This window comes from Gopherus flavomarginatus, chromosome 19 (genome assembly GCF_025201925.1).
Source record: "Gopherus flavomarginatus isolate rGopFla2 chromosome 19, rGopFla2.mat.asm, whole genome shotgun sequence".
Lineage (NCBI taxonomy): Eukaryota > Metazoa > Chordata > Testudines > Testudinidae > Gopherus > Gopherus flavomarginatus.
In genome coordinates, this window is record NC_066635.1 from 23537601 (window position 1) to 23561009 (window position 23409).

The 23409-nt window shown below is 57.5% G+C and overlaps 1 protein-coding gene across 16 annotated transcripts in view; it reads left to right on the forward strand.

The window, feature by feature from the left end:
- The window catches only part of MYO18A (myosin XVIIIA), a 135481-nt gene that overhangs the window by 42181 nt on the left and 69891 nt on the right, over positions 1–23409 (forward strand). For 4 of the 16 annotated variants that reach the window (XM_050929239.1, XM_050929240.1, XM_050929241.1 and 1 more), the window contains exon 3: positions 22435–23160. The exons of 7 other annotated variants lie outside the window; for them this stretch is intronic. In XM_050929239.1, the coding sequence (XP_050785196.1) occupies positions 22435–23160 (726 nt within the window). Of the gene's footprint in view, positions 1–9969; positions 10034–10202; positions 10287–12448; positions 12469–15308; positions 15394–15425; positions 15504–18234; positions 18294–22434; positions 23161–23409 lie in introns of those variants that run through there. 5 more of the 16 variants (XM_050929247.1, XM_050929248.1, XM_050929249.1 and 2 more) reach the window with 4 other exon arrangements.

Consider the following 23409-nt stretch of genomic DNA (forward strand, 5'->3'; position numbering starts at 1 on the left):
TGCCTGCTGGGCTTCTGGCTGTGACCTTCCCCAGAGCTTAGGGGAGTTCAGATCTGGGGCTGGGTCATGTTTCTCTCTGCCTAGGCCAGAGCCCAGCCTTCACTGCCCTACCACCTGGCATGCTGGTCCCGAGGAAGAGGACATGGGAGGGAATGTTTGTAGCCAGGAGCCTGAGATTTGTGCATTGTCCCATTGCTTGGGGCCAGGCCCTATTGCACACAGGTCGAGGAGGGCACCTTTCTCACCAGCTTAGAACAAACTCTCCTGCTGAGCAGAGTACGGGTAAAGGCGGCTCTTTGGAAGACTCTGGCAAATCCTAGTATTAATATTGGTCAGCAAATGGCAGAGGGCTGGTTTCAGGGTATTCTCCTCCACAGTCGTCTGTGGTCACCCGTAATTTGTCCCTTGGGGTTTCTGGTCAGCAGCCAACCAGCTGCAGAGAGAAATCCTGAGCCAGTCAGGAGAATATGAAATGTCTTGAACTCTTGGGCCACAGGCTCTGGGAATGTTATGGCCAGCGTCATTGCATGGTAAATGAGCTAAAGACCTAGACACGGGAAGAGTTGGGATGAACTGCAGCAGTCAAGCTGATCTCAGGGCCCTGTGCTCCAATGGCAGTCAGATGTCCTCTGAGCTGGGGACACACACCCTTTCTTGCTCTTTAAGGGAATTTGGTGTCACTCAGATGATGAATCTTTGCCAAAGACCCTCAGAAATGTTCAGGGGTATTGTCCAGTCCCAGTGCTTCACAGTGCCGCATGGAGCGTGTCTCCACCATTCACTGCTGTAGAAAACGGCTCATTCTCTAACGAGAGCAGCAGCCAAGGGTGGAGCAAAACAGGCCAGTGTCCTCATAGGGCTGATGAAATTTTGGCAAAGCAGAGCTCCGAACATTGGCCTTGTCTTCCCCCAGTGCACTGAACTCCAGGGAAAGACCCTGCACAGAGCTTGAGTCTGGCGTGTTTCCTTCCATCGCAGCTCTGCTGGAGCTTGGTCCAAAGAGTACTTCCAGCCCAGTGACTGGCCAGACCCTCCCAGGGGATTTGGCTATGCTGAGAAAATGTCTGATGCAATAACTTACTTGCAGACATGGATAGATGTCTGGCATGCTTACGTGCACTGGTGTCCAGGCCTACCCAGGGGGCAGCTGGTGGCTGCACACATGTGCTGCGGGAGGGAAGAGAGAGAATTGCTTGTATTGCAGTTGAAGAATTGCCAGGCTGGTGTGGTAGGAAGTGCCAATGATGATGCCCAAGGAAGGAACTGCTTCCTCTCGCTTTTAGGTCCCTGTCCTGTTTCCCTTGAGCCGTGGCTGGCTGAGGGAGCCAGGCAGAGAGCTTCCTGAATTGCTGGGTGTCACAGAGTCACTGGGCGATGCCCTGGAACTGCTCCCCACAAAGCCAGTCAGGACTCTGGGGAGCCTCCTCTCCCTCGGAGCAGACTGTCTTCAGGGCAAGAAGCTCACCCGGCTTCACCTCCTGGGTCTCTCCTTGGAGCATTCAGCATCCTCTGCCCCTCCGTGCGCTTCCCACAGCGAGTTCGCCCAGGTGGGGTTCTGGGGAAGCCAGAGGATCCTGCACCCCCACTTCGCACTCAGACGTAACTCTTAGCCAGCCAGTAAAACAGAGGTTTATTTGATGACAGGAACAGTCTAAAACGGAGCTTGTACGTACAGAGAACAGGACCCCTCAGCCGGGTCCATTCTGGGGCCCAGCGAGCCAGACAGCCCCGTCTGCCCTCACTCCCCGTCCCCAGTCAGCTCCAGACTGACCCCCCCCAGCCCCTCCTTTCTAGCCTTTGTCTCTTTCCCGGGCCAGGACGTCACCTGATCTCTCTGTCTACCACACCTTTAGCATCCCCTTGCAGGGGGGTAGGGCCCTGGCCATTAGTTGCCAGGAGACAGAGTGTCAGCCAGAAACTGAGGCACCCACACAGTATTCAGAGGAAACATTAAGAACAGTCCCACTTCGTCACGCTGGGGAACAGACAGGCTGCGGCTGATGAGGTCTCAGACTAAAAAACTATCATGTAACAAAGCGATAACTGGAGTGATAAGGAGCTTTGGACTCTAGACCACGGGCTAGACTGTTCTCACTACCAGGCACCTCCTTGGGGGGCCAAGTGGAATGAGTTTGCGGATTTCAGCCCAGTGGGATAGTTCTCCACATAGCAAACCCTGTTCTCCCAGCAAGACATGTCCGAGTGAATTCCGAGGGGCTGGGAAAGCGTCTGTCCCCAGCCTCCGCCCGTTCTCATGCGTGGCTGTGTGTTTCTGTCTGTAGCAGCACCTTTGGGGCATAGCAGGAGATGCAGCACTGTGGTTGCAGGTGCTTGACCAGGGCTGCTCGGCTCTGTCAGAACCCAGTCTGCTGCATGTGGCTGCCAACATAATTCCCAGGAGGGAGCCTGGGGAATCAGGGCTCTCCCGCTGGGATTGTTCTGCAATACAGCCTGCCCCTCCCAGGGCTGCACAGGCAGGCAGGTAGTTGGATTAACAGGGCAGCTTGTTTTCCCTGTTGGGCTGCAGGTGTTCCTGGTTTATCGTCCTCTCCATGTGGGAGAGTCTCATGAACCCGCTGCCCCAAGAGGCCTGGGGCTCTCTCCCTGTTTCCTTTTATCGCAGGGAATCAAGCCATGGGGGAGTCACCAGAACAGGACCTTGCTCTGAGTTCCTTCCTGTGTGTGGGAGCTGAGTCCCCTGGGCTCTGCACCAGCAGCTGGTGGGTTGTGCTGAGCGAGGCAGGTCACAGCTCCCCACCCTGTCCAGGTCAGCAGGTGGGGCTGGCAGACTCCTTGGGTGCTGCCCCAGTGAGGGGATGTGTGGCAGGAACAGCTGGGTCTCAAAGGGCACCTTCCATGGGAGGGGTGCTCTGCTTGCTGGTACATTGGTGGGCACAGATGAGGGATTGTCCCCATCTAGGTGTGTGTTTTGTCCCCAGGAGAGGCCCAGATGGGGGAGTTGGTGACTTTCTCCAGGTATGCAGGGCTTTACTGGGAGTGTGTGGGCCCCACTGTTACTCCTCAGGGCCTTGGGACACACTAGGACTCTGCTTTGTGGGGGGTGTTGGTGATGCAGCCCCCCCTCCAGGGCTCTGCCTCGCTCCCCAGTGTCCTGGCTGCTACCTTGTGACATGAACAGCCCTGGGTGTAAGGCCTGGCCCCCAACATTGCATGCTGCTCCCCAGCCTCTGCCATCGTCCCCCAATCCCTGCTTTCCAGGAAACCCCGAGCGCTTGGCCTTTGCCTATGCTGATGAGTGACTTGCCCCCTCTGTCCCTCCCTGGGGACTGAGCAGGAATCTGTGCACACATTGTCTCAAGTCCTGGGGGTCTGGAATGCAGCCTCTCGGGGTGCTTGTCCCTCTGCCCGCCATCTGGAATGTCTGAGTGTGGGGAATTTGCCCTGCCAGGACTTCTGAGCAGCAGGAAGAGATCTCAGCTGGAGGGAGAGGAAGTTGTGAGGGCAAGGACTGGAGTGGGGAGCTGGCTCCTTTGGAGGGAGGAGCTCTGGGATGGGGCTGTTGGTTGCTCTCTGGAGACTGTCCAACCTCCCTTCCCCTACTCCTGCCGTCACTCTGCCCTCACACCTCTCCTGTCCCCCTCATTCTCCAGGGGCCCCTCACCGTGGTATCTAAGAGCCTTTCCTCTGGTCTGTGTCTGCCTGTTCCCCCGTCTGCCCCTTCTTGTGACTCTGGCCGGGGGGGCTTGCTTGTTCCCTTCCGCAGCCCCCCGGGGCACTGAGCCACTTACTTGTCTTCTGTGCCTCCCTCTCCGCTTTGCAGCACACGTGGCTCTCCCGTGGCAGGGAAGTGCCTGGTTCGCAAGGACAAACCTGCAACACAGAGCTCGTTCCCATAAGCACCGGAGGGAGATGCCTGGCAGTGCTGGCCCGGTGCCTTTCAGGGATTGGAGCACCCCATTCGGCAGCGGGTGCCAGCCTTTACCCGACGTCAAGGAAAACCTCAGTCTGTTCCTATCCAGCTCTGGAGCCCACCCTCACCCCTGGGCACAGGGGCACTTGGCCTTGCAGCTCCTTGTTAGCCTGGTGCCGTGGGGGAGGCTTTCATTCCCTGCTGTGAGCATTAACAGTACTTGGAGCTTTTCAGCTACCGGGCTAAGGATAAAGGTGGTCAAAGCTCCTGCTTCAGTGCCCCACTTTGCCCCTGCAGGGGTCAGGAGGGAACCCGCTCCTCGCCCTGTGAACACCAGTGTGCAATGACCAGGGGCGCTCCTGTCTCTGAAGCATCCATGTAGGAATCGGTGCTGGAGGCAGGTGGCTGGGTGAAGTGGGCCAATGTCTTGGTTCTGATTCAGTGGCTGCTGTGTTTGTGAGTGTGAGCTTAGCTGTCCCTCTGGGCTCACAGTCCAACCTGTGGGGCTGCAGGCCAGGGAGCACAGGGGAATTTCGCTTCGCTGCCACCAGGGCTGGGCCTGCCCTGAGAGTAGGGAGCTGCCAGCCACCACTGGTCTCCCTGGCAGCTGCTTGTGTGCTGAAGGGACGAAGGGCAGTGCAGGCCTCTCGGGCAGCCCCTCAGATTGCCTGGGAACAGGACATGCTCTCAATGGAAGGTGCAATCAGCAGCGGAGGCTCCGGGGGGGAGAAATGAGCAGGTGGCTTAGTGCCAGCTGCAGGGCTGGTGTGTGCTGTCCAGCACGAGGAAGAGTCTCCTCCCCACTCTTGGTGTATTGGTGTGGACTGCAGCTAACCACTGCAGCTGCGCAGGTGGGGCAGCTGCTCCTTTCTGGCCTGTTTGTTGTGCCAACCCAAGCATGTTTCTTTGTGATCTGGGCTACCGGGGCCTGCTGTATTTCTCAAGCTCTGTGCACATCTCTTGCGCTGGTGGAGAGGGGGGATGGAGAAGGCGTGGGTATTGCTTTGAAACCCCCAGCCCTGTCTCTTCACCTCAGCCTGGTGCCCGTGGATCCTGGCCATGGGAAGCCAGTGTGGCCTGGTGAGCCAGGATCTCCCAGGACTGCACACTACCTGCCTGGAAACAGGTCTAACCGGCTACTAGCTTCTTCTGTCTCCTGGCATCTGAGCAGAACTGGTTCCTTCCCTGGGAAGCAAGTGCATCGCTGCAGTCATTGCTGCCAGCTGTAGCTGGCCTGTTAACCCCTAGGCTGCTGGGTCCCCTGACTCCATGCTGCAGTGTCCCTTAGGACCAGCAGAATGGGGCACACTGCGTGTGTGGGGCTGGGTGGTGACGTACGTGCCCTTTTGAAATGCTCCTTTGGGGGACTTCAGGCTGCCTCTGACTGGAAAGCAAAAACCCGACTGCAGTGTCCTCCAGCCACCCTCCCGAGCGAGCGGAGCCTGACTCCACTGCTGGCCACTGCACTGGGGGCTTGGAAGGGGGAGGGAGGCGGCTCCCTCTGCCGTTCCCAGGGAGATGGGCTCTGCCTTTGCAGCCATCCCAGGCCTGACCCTGCACCTTGACAGGCTTCCCTGCCCTGGGTGTCTTATTTTTATGGCAAGTATTGAACTTATTGCTGTGCCACATGCGAGCGGGTCCCTCATATAGAACCTGGGCCATGCTGCCTGCAGGGGTGGCAGGAACCTGCAGTGTGCTGCCTGAGGGCGTGCGTGAGAGGGGGACTCTCCCTAGGCCCTGGGCGAAGGCAGGTCTCAGCAGGGATCCAGCGAGACCCCTTAGAGCTGCCATGGGCCCTGCATGGCAGGCTGGACAGTTTGGCATTCTGGTGGCCCATCCTCAGCAGTGGGGTTGCACGAGACACCCCAGAGCATTGTTGCCTGTGGGCTGAGAATTTGCCCAGGGCTACCCCATCTCCTGGCCTGTGCCATTCGTGTGCCATGGTTTGTCCTGCCCCCTTCTGGCAAGCGTTGGAGTAGGTGGGAGGAACCCCCCGGTTCTCATTCACCTTCCCAGGGCTCTATTCCCGTCTGTTGCCATGGACACGGTTGTACGTTCACTACCAAGTTTTGCAGCAAAAGCTGCTTTACTGTCAATTTGGCTGGTGTGGGTGGGGAGAGAGCCAGCGAGAATGACCTGGCTTTGTGGGCCCAGCTCTGGGCTGCAGTTCAGGCATATTTCTGAACCTGGGGCCGGGGAGCCCCTAATCCCCGAGGCACCTTCCCTCTGAGGGCTGGAGGGAATGCTGCTAAGGCACCATGGACCCGCCCTGATGCTCCCTTCTCTGCTCTTCCCCTCTAGGATGGGGGGGCCAAGTGTAACCCCTGGGGTTCTGCAGCATAGCCTGTCCTGCCCTCCCCTCTGCTGCTGAGACCCTAAGGATCCCAGCATGAGCTTGTGGCCTTGAGGGGGGCACAAGGGAACGTGGGGAGGTGCCTGGTGGGAGAATGCAGCACCACGCCCCTCCTTCTCCACCCAAGTGAGTAGGTGGCACAGTGGGAAGTGCTGGTCCCTCTCTGTCCCAGCACCCCAGTGCTGACCTCTCCCTGCCACCCTGATGTCTGGGGCTGGGGGAGTAGTGGCTGCCTGTGGAACATGCAACTAACCCAGCTACTGGTAATTAGCGCTCGTTAGGAACAAATGACAATGGAGGCCTGCTGGCTGCAGCAGGGGTGTGTAAAACTGGCCTGGGACACAGGGCAATTCACTGTAGGTCATTAACTCATGCTTTGCTCTCCCAGACAGATCACTCTTCTCACAGGCTTTCTTGTTTTGGGTGTCACGGCCTCAGGCGTTGCGGGCTGCGGTTCTTCATGGACTGCCCCCCCCCAATGTTATACAGGAGACGTGCCACCAAGCTCAGGGCTCACTGAGTGGAGCCCCTTTCAAAGACTGTGTAATCTGGGGACATGCCAGCAAATATGGGGCATTGGCAAAGCTGGGTGAGGGCCCAGGACTAGAATGAGGATACTGCAGGATTAGGAATGGCCCCGGGGGTATTGGTGTCCCCTAGAGACAGCCTGATGTGTCCTGGAGCAGACAGGAGCATTCTCTGGGTGTTTTCTGATGGCCTCCTGGTTTCTGTAGTGATAACATGCTCATACGTGACATTTCCTCCAGGAGGATCCTGAAGCTCTCTGCAAGCTCTGTGTCTGGACCTGTGACCTCTGGCCCACTTGGCTGGAGTGGAGTTTCGGCTAAGCCGGCTACGCAGTATTGCATCTGCTACTGACAGCAGCCACCTCTGAAAGCGAAATGCAGTAGATGTTTAACACGGAGCGTTACACAACAGCTCTGAGCAGGACGTGAAGCTGCAGCATGGCTGGATGCAGTTGCTCCGACTGGGCTTTGGCCAGAGTGCTGGGGGCTGGCACCCCTGTGGGGAAAGGGCCAGGGGGTCGTTAGTGACTGAGCCGTCAGGACTGTGCTTGTCTGTGTCAGCACCAGGGCTCAGCTGCACAGTTCAGCTCTAGTGGCTTTGCTTTCACAGCAACCTGTGTCCCCCACACCCCGTCTCCCTGAGGGAAGTGCTCCAGAGCCGGGCTCCTCTGCTTCTCCAGGAATGGGTGGTGTCCTCACCATGGCAAATCTGTGAGCCTTGCACAAACCTGTCACGGCTCGGCTGGCGAAGGGTGCGCGTGCAGAGCGCAGCCAGCTGGGGGTGGGAGGCCTGCGCCATCTGCTGGGCACAGTGGGTTTTGAAAGGCTAAGGCAGACTTAAAAAGTGGGGGATTGTTTTTGTGCCTTCGTGTGCGCTGCCCTCCACGTGCTGGCTGTGCTCACGGGGGTACTTGCACACTCGGGAGCTGCTGCACCATGTTCCTCCCACCCATGCCGGATAGATTAGTGCTGCCACCTTCTCTCCCCTGCTGGGACTCTCTGATCCTGGCCCCCTCTCCTTGGCTGGTCCCAAACACCCAGGCTGTCTCCCTGGCAAACACCATGGGCTTATTGGACTCTCGCCAGGTGCCTGTTGGTGAGGAGAGGGTCCTGTTGTACTGTGGTGAACTGGGACTGTTCTTAATGTTTTCTCTGAATACTGTGTTGGTGCCTCAGTGTCCCCTATGCAGTTCTTAAGTGTCTAGGCGCTGGGATCAGGGTACACGGTTGCTACAGAGCAAAGGGCCAGTGCACCTAAATGCCTGACGCTCTGTCTCCTAGCAACTGATGGCCTGGGCCCCTCCTCTGCAAAGGCGCCAACTGAAGGTGTTGGAGACAAAGAGGCCAGGTGACCTCCTGTCCCAGGAAAGGAGCTGAGCAGAGAGGAGGGGCTGGGGGGGTTGTTAGTCTGGAGCTGGCTGGGGACGAGGAGTGGGGGCAGACGTGGGGGTCTGGCTCACTGCCCCCCAGAATGGACCCGGCTGAGTGGTCCGGTTCGCTGTACCTACAAGCTCTGTTTTAGACCCTGTTCCTGTCATCGAATAAACCTCTGTTTTACTGGCTGGCTGAGAGTCACGTCTGACTGCAAAGTAGGGGTGCAGGACCCTGTGGCCCCCCCAGGACCCCGCCTGGGTGGGCTCGCTGTGGGAAGTGCACGGAGGGGCAAAGGATGCTGAATGCTCCAAGGAGAGACGCAGGAGGTGAAGCTGTGTGAGCGTCTTGCCCTGAACAAGTCTGCTCCAAGGGAGAGGAGGCTCCCCAAAGTCCTGCCTGGCTTTGTGGGGAGCAGTTCCAGAGCATCGCCCGGTGACTCCGTGACATGTACCCCTAGCACTGAGACGTGGGGTCCTCCATTTGCTCCCAGCCCCACTGGGAGAGCAGAGTAGAGCGGCTCTGGTTGGCTTCTCCCCCTGGCTACTGCCTTCTCGGGCCATACATACCAACCAGGCCATTCCGCCATAGTTTCCATGGCCGGTTCCTGTGTTCTTGGGATTGGATTCAGGGAGGACAAGAGTTAACTTCCCCCATCCTCTCCCACCCTGTGTTTCACCGCATATGTAAAATGTCAGGGCATTGTTTCCGTTCGTATGAGGCTTTGTCAAATGTTTTACCAATGCAGACCAAATGTTGGGCCTGAACTGGGTTTCTCTGGGACAGTCCTACATATGGACCCCTCCAGATTTAGGCTGGAATATGTGTGGGCATCCACTTGGGAAAGGCAGCCAGAGAGCCGCAGACCCTGTGAGCTGGCTGGATCTGGAAGCCTTGCTTGCGGGTACCCCAGTGAGCCAGGCTGGGGGACACCAGTGTTTAGCACTTGGAGCCCCAGGAGTATGTGTGAATCCATAGGGTAATGCCATAGTGTGAAAGACGCTGGCCGTGTGTGCGGGAATGTCTCCCTGGTGGTGGTGCTAACACAGGCTCTGATCACTGCCCCCCAGGCTGAGCAGTTAGAGGATGTGGTGGTTAAAATCTAGCTCTGTCACTGGCAAAGCTGCAGCCAAGGGAAGCGTTTTAAGAAGGAACCCAACCTGGCTGCATGGGGCACACTCTTCCCCTGAATCTGGAGCAGACACACAGAGGGTAATCCCTTCCCTGAGCCGCTGGATCCCAGGAGCTCTTCATCACACACGTCACACACGCTGCCCCTGCTCCCCAGGAGCTCTGGCTGCCAGCAGAGCAAGCGGCCGCCTGGGGAGCGTGGCTGCATTTCTGCTGCTCCCCCCGTCCTGTTTCCTGCCTGCTCCCCGGAGGCATTATTTGTGCTCTGTGTGCTCCCTGTCGCCTGTGTCGGGCCTGCACACCAGGCTCCTCCTCCTGCTGCTTCTGGAAAAGCTGCAGTTACTTCTTCCTTCCACCACCCTGCCATGGCACAGGGCCGGAGCAGGACGCAGTCACTGGCACGGGCACAGCATGTGGAAACCAGTGGGGCTGTCGCAGCCCGAGCCGGTGAGCTCAGCTCAGGAGGACTCTGGCCCCTCTTGTGTGGGGGTTATCTTTCCCCTGTTCATGCTGGTTTCCCTGTGTCCAAAGGCTCCCCAGCCAGAGCTGCTCTTCTGCAGGGCCAGGTGCGGTCCAGTCCTGGTTCCCCTGTGTAGCTGGCGGCGTGGTGGGTGAGGGGCTCGCAGCGGCCACGCTCCCCTTGGAGGAGGGTTTCCTTCCGCAGAGCAGCGTTTAGCAGCCCGGCTGCCAGACGCCCACATCACTTCCTCTCCCTGCAGCGAGGCCCTTTACCCTGGCGGTGCAGCTCTTCCCATGTGTGCATTCAAAGGCCAGGCAAAGGCGAGTGGGGACTGGGGATGGGGGCTGGTGACAGGGAGCGGGGCAGGCTTGCGCTCTGCCTTGCATTCTTCGGCTATTTTTAGGGTGGCTGTATCAGCCCAGCTGTCCCTGTGCCTCCGGCTGCAGCCCTGGGGAACTGACACTTGGCTTACCTATCGCATTACACTCGCTCTCTTTGCACGGACACCCTGCCCGGCTGCCTGCTCGGCACTCTCCTCTCGGGTGCTGCCAGGGCCCCAGCCCCAACTCACTGGTAAGGTGGTAGGCTCTCCAGGTAAGGGCTCCCTCCCCTTGCTATGAGTGCCTGGGACGGGCCCACAGCTCAGAGGTGGAGCTCTGTCGGCTCTCTGGGGGCCAGCAGGCCACCATTGTAAGGCTGGCCTATTTTTAGACCCTTCCCAGGGTGTATTGGAGACGTGCTGATGTTTCCCAGTCATTTGCCTTGCCGTGGCTCAGTCTAACGGGCATTCAGGCTTTGCAGGTGCCCTTGGGGAAGTTTGCAACACGTGGGACAAGGTGTGATTTCCCTTGTGGCCTGCTGAGAGTGCGGCCAGCTCCTGCCCGCTGAACGGGGAGTGTGGTCCCCGTAGGAGAGCCCTGGTTAACCATCCTGGTGACTCTAACACAGACTTGCTAATGTCTAGAGAACCATCATGGTGAGTTCGCTGGCGCCTGAGCAAACCCCCCGAGCTGGGAGGGCTCTCGGGGCAGCCTCTTGGGCTCCAGGGAAGGCTCTCCTTTGGAAGGCGCATTTCACTGAGCCTGCTCAGCCTTGGCACCAGCTCCTGCATTGTAGTGCTGGGACAGCTGGAGATTTCTGCTTGCAGGTCCTGCCCTTGAGATGTGCTGGCTGCAGATTTATTTCTCCAAGCCCTTTTATTTGTCAGAGGGGCCGTGCTGGAGTAGCTTTTCAGGGCCGGAAAGGGCTGTAGTGCAGGCAGGTGTGGGGAGGAGTCAGAGCCTTGGAATGGTGATGTTTGCTGTGAAAAGGGCCATCTCCTAATCCCTGGGCTGTCAGGGTCCAGGCTGAGACAGGGCCTGCGGTGGCAGTGAGTGAGGGGGCTGAGTACAACTGCTCCCACGGCAGGGATTTCCTCAGCCTGGGGCGTTGCTGTGTGCCCACCACCGTGGTGTCTGGGGGCTGGGGAGTTCATTCTTGGGCGTCGCTGGGTTCCCCTCTGGATTGCAGCATTGGCTTAAGCTAGGGGGAAGCAGTTATCTTTTGTCAAGGTCCACATTTCTTGGTCAAGGTCCAGACTCCAGAGAAAATAATAATAATAATAAAAGTAAATAAAAAGATTTTGCAGTCGGTTCAAAAGTGTCTGGAGGTCTGGCTTTGGCCCGGGTCCACCTGCTGACTACTCTGGCTTAAAGCTTTGCTTGGTAAAGGACCAGCCTGGAGCCTTTTCCACCTCATCAGGCGCAGTCTGGTGCCTGCGTGATCATTCTCGTTACAGAGCAGACCCATGCAGAAGCCTTTGCTTGCTGTGTCTGGGGGAGCTAACCAGAGCAGGCTGAGCACTGGCAAAAGCAAAGCAAAGTGGAACAGAACAAATCATCAGGTACAAATAAAAGGAGAGGTAGGAGAACTGGAGACCAGTTGAACGCAGGAGGATAAAATGCTACTTAGAGGAGCCAGTTTTCTGTGGCACGAGCTCTGGATTGTAAAGCCTGTCAGCATCTCTGGCTTACACCGTTGTGTATAAGGAAAACGGTTTCCAAGGCGGATGCATTAGCAGGGACCCTGGCAGTGCTGAGGGGCAGCAGCGGTACCTCCCTGCATGTAGCCCTGCTGCTCTGGGGCTGTGTGGGAGCTGCTGCTGGCCAACCAAGGCTGTGGAGTGGGGCTGCCCAGCATTGGCACAAGGCTAACGGCAGCCACGGGCCAGCCAGGAGCCAGGACGCAGCCTGCTGGTGTCCCCATCGCCAGCTGTGACTACACAGCTCTGACCCTTTGGTCCCTGCTGCCGGGTTGGTTGAGTAGTGAAGCTGGGGTATGCTGTTCTTGTGAGAGGGAGACCCCCTGGATAACTCGGTGCTTGGCTGGAGTTCTGCGGGGAGGCTCCTCTCTGGAACAGGGCTGGTCTCAGATAGGGACTGTCTGACAGAGCCGGAAGCAGGAAACCAGACAGATGCCTCTGCCTCCAAATTTGTGGTCAGAGTTTTGACAAGTATAACAAGTTCAGATTCTGGGGAGGGGAGGGAGCAGCTCACTTCCCCAAAGGGATTCCCTCCCACCGCCCGATCTGAGCCCCATGTACAGGGGTCTGGGCGGATCGTCCCTGCCTGGCCAGCCTGCCACAGCCCTCATACAGTCGTTGGCCAGGAGCTGTCCCCAAGCCACTCATCGCCCTGTTTGGGCTCACTGAAATCCTGGGGCCCTGGTGGTTGGCAGCCAGCAGCACTGGCACGCAGCCAGCGTCTCAGAGTCAATGGTGAGTGCCGGCTCTGGGGCTGGCTGGAGACGGGAGGGGCGCCCAGGGAGGAGGGACCTTGCCCCACTGGAGTTTGCTAGCTCATGCCACAGGCTGACGCAGTCCAGATCCGACAGTGACCACAGGATATCGTTATCTGACGTCAGCTGCCCTCTGGTGGGTGCCTGAGTGGGCCAGTGCCCCTGACACCACAGTGTCCCAGGCAACTCATTGTAATGACCCGTTGTGTCTCTTCTCGGCAGAGGGGGGCCAGGGACCGGTCCCCTCACTCCGGAGGCTTTGCTGCAGGGCAGGGTTGAGGCAGGCTGGGGTGGGGAGCTTGTCCTGCTGCGGCCCAGGCTGTGCCAGTTTTCTGGCTGCACGTCTCCAGAGCTGTCTGGCAGCCTCCCCCAGCGCTACATTCCCCTGGGGAGGGGACCCACTGGGCTTGCTGGGGGGCACAGAGCAGCCTGGGGCAGGGCCAGGGGTCCATTGTTGCTGTGGGGCCGTTCCATTCACTCTGGCTCAGAATGAGTGAGAGTGCCTGTGAAACGCACTTTCCACGGGGATTTCAGTGCTATCTTCAGCCCCGGCGCCGGAGAGCTTCGACTGGGAAGGGCTCCCCCTGCAGGGCGCTGGGGCAGGGTGGCCCCCCAGCCCCTGGAAAAGGTTCCCCCTGCAGGGCGCTGGGGCAGGGTGGCCCCCAGCCCCTGGAAAAGGTTCCCCCTGCAGGGCGCTGGGGCAGGGTGGCCCCCCAACTGGTGCCAGCCCAGCGTTTGGGTTTGAATGGATTTAAACCTCCCTCCTGGCGTACACCCTGTTGAGCCCCCGAGTCGCTGGCACACTAGCAGGGTGAGAGCCCTGTTCTGTTTCTCTGGGTGACAGTGGCCAGAGCGCAGCTCAGACAGGATCCTGTGGGGCTCTCTGGATTTGTTTGGGGGAAGCGATCTTCAGGACCTTCCTGTCTGCCTGGCCTCTCCTATCACGGGCAGGAGGGTGACTGCATATCCCACAGGGCGTGCTGGAGGCAAGGCTGTTCTCTGAATCCGCTGGGGGGAGCCAAGTGTAGCACGCTCCTGGGGGATGGGGCGAAGGCACCGTTGCCCAACAGGGTGCCCTCCGCTCTGCCTAGCTCGCTCTCTCTAGCGGCTTGAGGCCTGAGGAGAGGGTATGGAACGGCTGGAAAACTTAAGAAATCTACTTGGTTTGTGCTTTTAAAAGTGGGGTGCGTGCAGCCTGCTGCTGCTGCTAGAGGGTTCCTCAGCTTAAGGGATGGGGGGTGGTGAAATCCATTCTCCGGAGGGCCTGGGGCACTGGCATTAAACAGGAGGGTTTGCTCTCTCTGCTAAACCTGGGAAAGCCCCTTTCCCTCGTGGTGGCTGGAGCGTCCCCTTTACTTTCACTAGTTCTGCACTCACTTGGGTTCTCCCAGGCTAGAGAAGCTGAGAACGCCTACGGGACAGGCCAGCACCCCACCTGTCCTCCCGAGAGCTAAGTTCTGTACAGCCTGGCTCTGGCTGACTGGTGCCATGATGATGGGCAGCTTAGGACAGTTCGTGCCAATGGAGGCTGTGGCAGTTGCCAGGAGGTCTCTGTATTCAGTTCACCAGGTTTCTGCTGGTGCAGGGCTGTCACTTGTGTGCTCCTGCCATGCTGGGCTCTGAGCCTCGCTCAGTGCTCTAACAATTCCACCACGTGCAGGTCCAACCAAGCCCTCCACTGATCCATGCGATGTGGTCCCTGCTGGAGCTCAGCACTTCTCGCGTCTCCATCCCTCAGGCAGGCTGGCTGAGCCTTTCAGCTTCTAGCCACACCTGCAGCGCAGACGTAATTGGGCACATGGAGCAGAAAGCCGGCACTAGTTCACTCCATTGTTGGTTTTCGTTCTTGTGGTGTGACTGGAGAGGTGTGCTGTAGAGGTTTCCTTGTCAGGACTTGTGTAGCTCCCGGGAGTCGCCAGTGCGGTAACGGCGTGGCTGCACGTTATCGGCTGCAGTGACACTGTGTGTGTGTGTGTGTGTGTGTGTGTGTTCGCTCCGTTGTGTTGCTGGGTGTTGCACTTCCAGGGCTGGGAGCTCTCTGGGGCAGGCGTAGCACTGTGCATGCTTACGGTGCCACATGTTAGCGATGACATGGAAGGGGCGCGTTTAGCTAGGAAGCTCGTTTCTTCTCCAGGCACTGGAGCAGCCAGACTTCCTTGAGCTGCTGGACTTTGGGCTGAGTTGTCTCTTCGGTAATTTGCCTTACCGCTGTGTAGCCAGTGGAAATGCTGAGATCTCTATTTTACACTGCACAATTTCTCCTCTTAGCCAAAGGCCAGAGCTGTATGTCAGAGCTGGCAGGGTGTGTGCCTCTCCCCTCAGTACAGGACAGGTCAGGAGGGGAGTGACCCTGCCCTAGTCCTAGAGGGCGTAATTGGGGCACTTAGTATAGATCTGTATTGTGTTTGCGTTTTACTTATAGCTGCTGCTTAAATTCCAGTAACTCCTCATGGTAGATATGCCTGTGAGTGCTGGGGTTCCTGCTGGGGACATACCAGCAGCTGAGCCCTGACTGGGGCTGTGTCTGTCTGTTTTACTAGCTGGCTGCTTGTCTTGTGCTGCTGTTCTCCTGTAACGGTGGTGCTGAGAACAGCAAGGGCAGGAGAGCTTTTAGCTAATTAACAGGAAAACAGAAGAAAATGTATCTCCCAGTACTCTGTGCCCAAGCTGCTGTCTGGAGACATGGCTGGAGTTTGGTTCTCTGCCTGGCTGTTCTCCCCGTGTGCAGAGTGTTCAGTCCAACTCTGCTCTCATGCCTTCCTAGTGTAATACCTCTCGTTTTACAGAACTGATTATTGTAAATGTCCTTGGAGGGCTTCCCCCATTCCCTGCCTTGCCCCCGTGTGCATCCCAGGCATGGCCCAGCACGTTTGCTGAATGGAAGAAGCAAGGTCATCGCTTTAACGTAAGTTTCACCTTCCCCTTTCTTCCTCCCAGTCAGGGTAGCTGTCCCGGTTCCAGCTCCACGTGACATCGCCATGGCCTTTTCTTCACGCTTTGCATTCTGGGAACAAAAGGGAAGTCTCTTTTGTGTTTGCCGTCCCTGCCGTGCTCGGCCTTTGTGCAGTTTGTGTGCCCAGCAGACAGCATGTTACCAGGAAGCTGCCCCTAGTTTGCCCAGTTCGGGGAGCTTGCCAGGAGAGGAGTCGTGGTGGGGCCTGGGAGGGCGGGCACAGCAACGCAGCATGTCCTTCAGGCACTTCGTTTTAAACAGCTGCTGTGAGCTTCCGCCTGGTGCGATGTGCCGCTCACCTTGAGTGCAGTCCCCCCAGTGCAGCAGGCCAGCACAAGGCCTGACGTGGGATTTCAGTGATGTCCTCTGCACCAGGACAAAATTCCTCCCCGTGAACTGAGCAAACTGGGAGCTGCTCCCCCCATCACTAACCTGTGCCTGGTAAATACTCTGTGTCTTCTAAACCCATGTTAAGCAGCACTAACATCTGGCCTCCTAGTCCAGCTGTGCTGTAAGAACATGACTGTAACCTTGGCTTTGGGGTCTGTGCAGGGAGGAAAGCGGAGAGCCCACAGCTGCTGTGCGGTCAGTCACTCTTGCAAATGAAGGGACTTGGCCGCTCTGGAGTGGAATGTGCAGGAGCAATGCCCAAGCCATAGGAGCCATTCTTGGGGTAGCGGGGCTGAGCTGTGCTCGCCGGTGCCAGCAGTAACCCAAGCTGGTGAGGAAGGGTTCCCTTCTGTGCACTGACCTCACCTTGTGAGACTTCTTCGGTACCATGAGTCAGGCTGACTCTGAACGCAGTCACTAAGCTCTGGGGGGGGGATGTCCTTGGGGGGTGTTTAAATGCTCCGGAGAAGCTTCCCAAGGTGTTCTGCTAGCTCCTGATCCGGAGAGCACCGGGCTCTGGGGGCCAAGTGCCGTGCGGGAGCCGTGGCTTCGCTGGCTGAGAGGCTGGGTGCACGGGAAGCAGTGAAATGGTGAGACACTGAAGCCTGTTACATCCTGGAACCCAAGTTTTACAGTAGCTGTGCATGTGGGGTGGGAGCGGAGTTCCCCCTTGTACCACGGTATCAGGGGGATTACCCCAAGGAGGGGTTACTAATGCATGGCCTGAGTGGGTGACTTACTAATGCCGCCAGTGGCCCGCTCGTCACTGACCTTTCATGGAAGATGTTCCTCACCACGTTTAATTGCAACCTTTGCCACTTGCCTTGTGCGGGGGTGGACACTGTATTTTCCTCAGCTGAAGCTGGGGGAGAGCAGTCAGCCGTGAATGCTGCTCCACAGGGATGGGAATAGCTGAAATCCCACTTCCTGGGGGTGCGTTCAGCTGGGGCACAGGGGTTCGGTAGGCTTCAAGGAGAAACAGCCTCTGTAACTCCAGTAATGTGTTTCATGGTAAGGCTTTTCACGCTGCTTTCTGTTTTAATGGCCTCTCTTAGGGTCTGATCCTAGAACCAGTGAAGTCCATGGAAGTGTTCCACGGTTTTCAGTGAGCTTTGGCTCAGGCCCGTAATTGGGCTGTCCCCGTTAAGATGGCACACCTTGGGCGGTGGCTTACCCTGACTAGAGATCAGCTGTTGATTGGGGGAGTTGCTGTCCTTCCTGCTGCCAGCGACCCCTTGTTGCTAAAACAGCGCGGGGCACAGTCACACAGGCCAAGGAAAGTTTCCTCCGTATTGTCTATCCTCTACTGTAGAGAGGCCTTTTCAGAGCACTGCTGGGTTTAAAGCAGCCCTGGTCACTGTGTGCCTTCCCTGGAGTTTTCCAGGGCAGGCAGAGGCGTATGCTTGTGTTCGCCGGTGCTTCCAAAGGGATGGCTGCTGGAGAGATTAGCTGATGACGTTTAACTTGCAATACGGCATCTGATGTGGTAAGAGCAGGGGCAGCTTGCCCCAAGCCAGCTCACCTTCCTTATCTGAGCACTTGGCTTTTCACTTGTTACTCAGTTTAGCTCCCTTGTCACAGCTAAACTGAGTAACAAGCAGAAAGCCAGAAACCCTCCTGGGGAGGGGAAATGGGGCTTTATGTGCCAGCCACGTCACCAACTGCAAATACAGTCCGTCCCTTTCGACGGAGCTTAGCTGCTGTGAACTATGGAGCATGTCGGCACGTCACTGACCAAGGGCAGCCGAGTGGTGTTACAAAGCCACACAGCAGGAGTGTTTCAGTGTCATCTCTGCTTTCTCCCCCGCAGCAGGCCCGGTGTGGTTTTTGATTTTGAAATAATTGGGAAACATTTTTGCACTCATCTCCAATGCTCGTGAATGTCAGGGAAGCCATAAGCTTTACTGTGTACTGAATGCACTGTCAAGGTCCCTGGCTTTGCCACAGCCTATGCTTCAGAGGAAGGCACAACCCCCCCCCAACACACTCTATTGTGTAGTGGCATCTCTTGGGCGGCTGTTGCCTCCTGAGCCCCACAAGCAGCCGCTCTTTGCTCTGAAGCATGAGTATCAGCAGGCCTTGTAACTTTCTCCATGCTAATATAGCTGCAAATGCTACTCTTGCTCTCATAACTGTTGTCATCCTTGAACCTTACTAAGCTGTTTGCCCCAGCGTCCTGCAGCGGTGAGTTGCAGAGGTCCTGCTTCTGCTTTGACTCTTGTGGTCGCAGCAGTGAATTGCACAAGAGCCAAAGTCTCTGGAAGCAGCTTCACCCCCACAGCTCTGATCTTGGCCACGCTTGTGTGCTCAGAACGTGCTAGTGCAAAGTGTGTGCAAGAGAAACTCTGGAAGTCCCTTGGAGAGCTCTGACTGAAATGTGCCCCTCTTCTCTGTTTATCCCCCAGGTTAAGGACGAGGACAAAGTTTTATCTGTGAAAAAAACTGGGAAAGAGGATGGGGCAGTAAGTGTCTGTGGGATCAAGGGGGCTAGCTTTGAGTGCTGCATCCAGCTCGTGCTAACTCACAGGCCCAGACAACCTCCTTTGAGACCCAAAGGCCATTAACGGCAGGTACCAGACCGACTCTGCTTGACGGGCAGCCCAGTCTTTGGGCTGGTACTAGCACTGCTGGTGACAAAGAGTTGGACCCAGGGTGGTGTGCTGCTTCTGGCTCTGGGGTCTGTAACGTTACCCGTCCAAGGTGGTGAGCAACTGGTTCAGCAAAGCTGCTGCTGCTTTTCCTTTCTGAGGGTGGGATTTATCCAGTGAGGAGAAGCTGCTCTCCCCAGGCGCAGTGGGCTGGGTGCGGCTCTCTCTGGAGGCAGCTGGTCACACCCCTCGGTAGGTCACAGAGGCCTGTAGAGGTTCCGGGGTGAATCCCATGTGGCAGTGCCCAGGCTGCCTCTGCCATGTGCTGCTTTGAGCCATCAGGCCAGCCTGCATCCCTTGCCTAGTGCCTCGCTTATTGGGGGTCAGGGAGTGTGATTCTGTGGCTGCAGGGTTGTTACCTTGGAGACGGGATGGAAGTCGAATGGGGATTTGATTGGCTGAGCATGAGCTGCAGGTAGAAGTGGTCGCCGAGCAGGTTGGCGTGTCATTCTGCATTCACATAGTGCCTGTAGCCCAGAGACTGGGGGCAGATCCCTCTGTGCTAATGAGGGTGGAGCCGAAGGAGAGGGCATCAGCTGATCTGAGAGGGGATGGCTGGTTGTTGTGCTAAGGCTCAGATGCAGAGCCGCTGGAAGAGGTGGTTCATGTCCCAGCAGGGTTGCTCTGTGCTCCTCACCAGGCCGATCCATGGAGTGGTGGCAGGTTATTGGGATGGTCTTTCACATGCACCCTTAGGAGCCCAAGCTTACTCTGCTATGCAGGGCTAGTAAAGGTCCTGGGACATGTTCTATCAGTGTCCCTGTGTCTCCTGTCCCCACACCAAACTTTCCTTTCTTTCCTTTGTTGTGGGCATGAGCTGCTTGGCTCCTCCCCAAAGGTGGCTGAATTCTAGAGGTGGATCAAGTGATTCCTGGATATTGGTGATTAGCAAAGCTGTGTGGGACCCCTCTGGAGGAAAGAAATGACAAACGGTGCTGGTAAAGTGGTAATCTTACCAAAGTCCCAGCTCATCTTGCTGGGACTGTATCGCTATGGAAGTGACCTTACAGAAAGATACATACAGCATCAGCACTAATCTGCATGACTGGCAGATTGGGCTGGGTGCAGCCTCCTCTCCTCCAGTCCCGTGTCCAGAGAGCTATCCTGCTGCTCAGACAGAGCGCAGGGTGCGATAGCGGAGCTGTGGAGATGCTGCCCCTCTGACACCCAGCAGTGTCACTTCTCACTTCAGTGGCATTAATCAGCCACATCTCGATTGATGCGGTATCAGCAGGCAGGTCCCTGGCGCTGGGAACGTTGATCCCATGTGGGTTGCTGCCGGCTGACCCTTTGAGAGCTCCTCCCCAGCTGACAAGAGGGCTGGCTGGCAGCCACTCGACACAGACCGGCCACCCGCTCGCCACCGGGTCCAGGGGCTGTGGGACGTGGCTCGCCTTTCCAGGGGATCCCTGTCCCTCGCCAGAGAGGACTTTGCCCATAAGGTATTTGCCCAGCCTGAAGCGACTGCCACAGCATTTCCCATAGGCACAGAGCTGAGCTGGCTTTCTTGGGAGCTGCTCCCCAGAGCTGCATGGTGCACAAGAGAGCAAGGGTCCTTCACCTGCCAGTCACAAGCCCCGTTCCCTCTGAATGCCTTCTGCTGTGGGACCCTGTCCTGTCTGCAGGGGCCTGGGGCAGTGCCCTAGCGGTGGGGAGTGAAGTGCAGGGTGGGCACCCCGGAGAGGCTGTTTTTGTGAATGCTTTGCCTTCCCAGTCTACTTGCTGCAGCGTACTTCCCAAGCCAGGCTGTGCTGCAGTGCAGTCTGTTAGGAGGCTGGATTCAAGTCTAAGGTATTGTCCCTGCCTCAGATCTCACCGGCATGCGACCCGCTCTGGCTAGGAGCAGTGACACAAACAGGGTCTCTTTAACCTGGATTTTTGTCACCACCTGCTGTGCAAGGTTAACCCGTTGGTGGCTTGGCTGCTCACTCAGATGGGCACTCTGCTGCTTGCTGGTCTCTCTCCACCTTCAGCACATCTCTTCTTTCCTGTGTTGGCTTTAATTGGAGCATTGGGGGGTGGGGTTGTCTGGGGGGCGATAAAAGGTTTTTGTGTGGTTTGCATCAGGAATAACGTCATACGCGATGGTAAAAGAGCTGGGAAGGAAATTCCAAGGCGTGCCCTGTTTGCAGAACCCCTGCTGCTGTTCCAAACCTGCCGCCCAGGTTGATTTCCCCCAGCCTCCTCTTCTGAAACAGAAAGCTAAATGGAGCGTGCAGCTTCCTGCACGAGGCTGGGGAGGCTGTTCTGAGCGCTCAGCTTTGAATGGTGGGGCATTATTGGCAGCATTTAGGGAACAGAAAATTGCAGTGGGATTGGGAGATGCTGCCTGCATGGAACCAGCCCGAATGCAGAGTCTAGCTGGCTTCGTTCCTACCTCTGCCTGGAGACCTGGAGATCAAACAGGGACTGCCTGGTGAAGGCAGCACCGGCAGTGCCATGCTAGTGGGATCCGTTTCGCTATCACCAGGGCAGTAAATAATTCACAGGGAGAGAAGCCCAGAGCTGAGTGACAAAGGTCTTGGCAGGTGCATATGAGGGACAGGTGAGGGGCATGGTCAGGACAAGCTGGGTCACCAAATGAGCCACATACAGAGAGGGACTAGGGGCAGCAGCCTGAGACACCCAGCGGGATCTGTGCTGGCCCAGGCTCTTGCGTCTCTCCCTGCCTGGATCATGGGAGGGTGGGTGGGAGCCACTCGTTCCTGGCAGGGTGGGAAGAGCAGACATCTGGGCCTAGGGGTATTTCTCAGTAATTTGGTTTTCCTGCTGCAGCCACCGCTAGCGACATGATGCAGAGCAGACACCACGGGGCTTGGCTCCAGGCGTTAGTTCAAAACCCTTTGTTTATCCTTCTTGCCAAGGAATTGGCAGTTCCTAGGTTCCTTATCCACCTGCCTCTCTGCAGACAGTGAGGGCAGGGTGGAACCCACCCCTGCTGCCCCCTTCACCATGGAAAGTCTCAGCGGAGGCCTTGAATTAATTATGTTCGGCTCAAATGCCCACGTCTTGGGCTGGTCCCACTGGAGTCTGGCAGCAACATAAACCTGTGAGAGGAGTCCCCCAACCCGTGCAGGACTCTTGTGTGCGTCCTGGTATTGTCATGGCGGAGGCAGGAGCCCCAGCCATCTGTACGTGCTTTGAGCAGCTGAGCCCAGAGTGGGGGGAGCTCTGCTGGTCTAGGCGTCTGCAGGTTGTCTCGTCCAGTTAAAGTGCAGAGAGAGGTTTCTCCCCCATCACCCACCAGACTGGCCCTTGCAGGAGGTGGGGACCAACTGTCCTCCATCCCTTGTGCTGCAGGTGCCCCTCTCCCCCGTTGGAGGGAGGTGGAGCCTGCATCTGCAAGTTTAGGTGTCCCCCAACATTGTGGTGGTAGACGCTCCAGCAGGTAGGGTCGCACATTGACATCATCTTCTCCTGCCTGCACCTGGAGATGTAGTGAAACTTTCTGGGAGTGTTTCTGTTAGCCCTGGCACTAGAGCTCAAAGCAGCAGCGGCATGGAGAAGGCCCTCTCCAGAAAGAGCCATCCACCGCGGCTCCTTTTCCAAACCCTTGGGGAGCATCCTGCAGAGCAGTGGCTGGTCTGGACTCTGTGAGGGGTGCAGCTTTGTTACTGGTGCTCTTCGTAAGCTGTGTCACATGGCGAGGTCTCAGAACAAGCTTGTCCTGGCCTGGGAAAATCGTGAACACTAAACAAAGTGTCTGTAGCTCCAAGGCCCAGTCCTGTGCCCATTGCAGCCGATGGCAGAACTGCTGCTGCTGGCAGTGGGCACAGGATGGAGACCAGAACACTCTTCTCCTCTCTCTGTGTCAACTGCCATGTGGATGCACTGGAGGGTTGGCAGGGGAGGCTGAGGCTGGGTTATCTACTGAAGCGAGGTCTCTGTGTGCGTGTGTGTGTGTTGTGGTAAGGGGATGCCCTCCTGTAATGTGCTCATGTATTTGTAACTGTAGTCAGAAAATCCAAATGCAGGGAAAGACGATCCACCCGCTTCTCGAAGCCCAGAGCCTCCAGAGTGTCCAGAGAGAGTGAAGAGCCCAGAGCCTCTGCTCAACGGCGAGAACCAGCCGCCCTCCCAGGCACCTGCCCGGAGCATGAATGGCCTGCAAGGATCCAGGGCTGGCTCGCTGGCCCAGCCCGAGCCCCTGGGAGAGGAGAGCCAGGGCCTGTCCAGGAAGAGAGTGGTGAGGGTGGTGCGGAAGGTGGTGCGCAAAGTCCTGCCTGGCGAGGACTCTGGCAGCACCAAGGAGCTGGGGAGGGATGGGAAGTCTCCTGAGCCAGCTTCCCCAGCCAAGAAGGAAGAGAAGGCGCCACCCAGGATGATGTCTTCACCTCCATTGCCTGCGTCCTCCCTGAAGCCAGAGCCCAAGGAGACTGGCCCCAAGGATGAGATCTCGGTGGGTCTGAGAAGCCTGATGTCCCGAGGCAAAACCAAACAGCACAGGCCTCGCCTTAGGCTGGCGGAGAAGCAGGAGGAGGAGAAACCTCCCGAGCTGAAAACACCCCCAGTGGGGAAGGAACCCGAGAAGCCTGGCTCCCCGTCTCCTGCACAGGAGGAAGGGCCAGTAGCCACCCCAGGCCCCAGAGCAAAGCAAGAGCAGACTGTGCAACCCTCAGGAGCCAAAGTGGAGCCAGTACAAGTTGCACCTCTGAATGCAGCTGCCCTGGGGCAAGCCAAGGTATGCACAAGTGTGTGCAGTCTAGACTGGTGATGCATGGCACCGGTGTGTGGTCTGGGCACTGCTTGTGAGTGCCGTGGGGCTGATGTGGTGATCACTGCCAGCACACATCCAGGGTCTGGGTGTGTGTCTGTGCACACGTGCGGTGCCTGGCTGAAGGAGTGCATGGCTTTTCCTCACAGGAGTGCTAGGACATGCCGTTCAATCCGTTTGGTGACAGGTGCGTGGTGTGAGCTGCTCACTGTAACT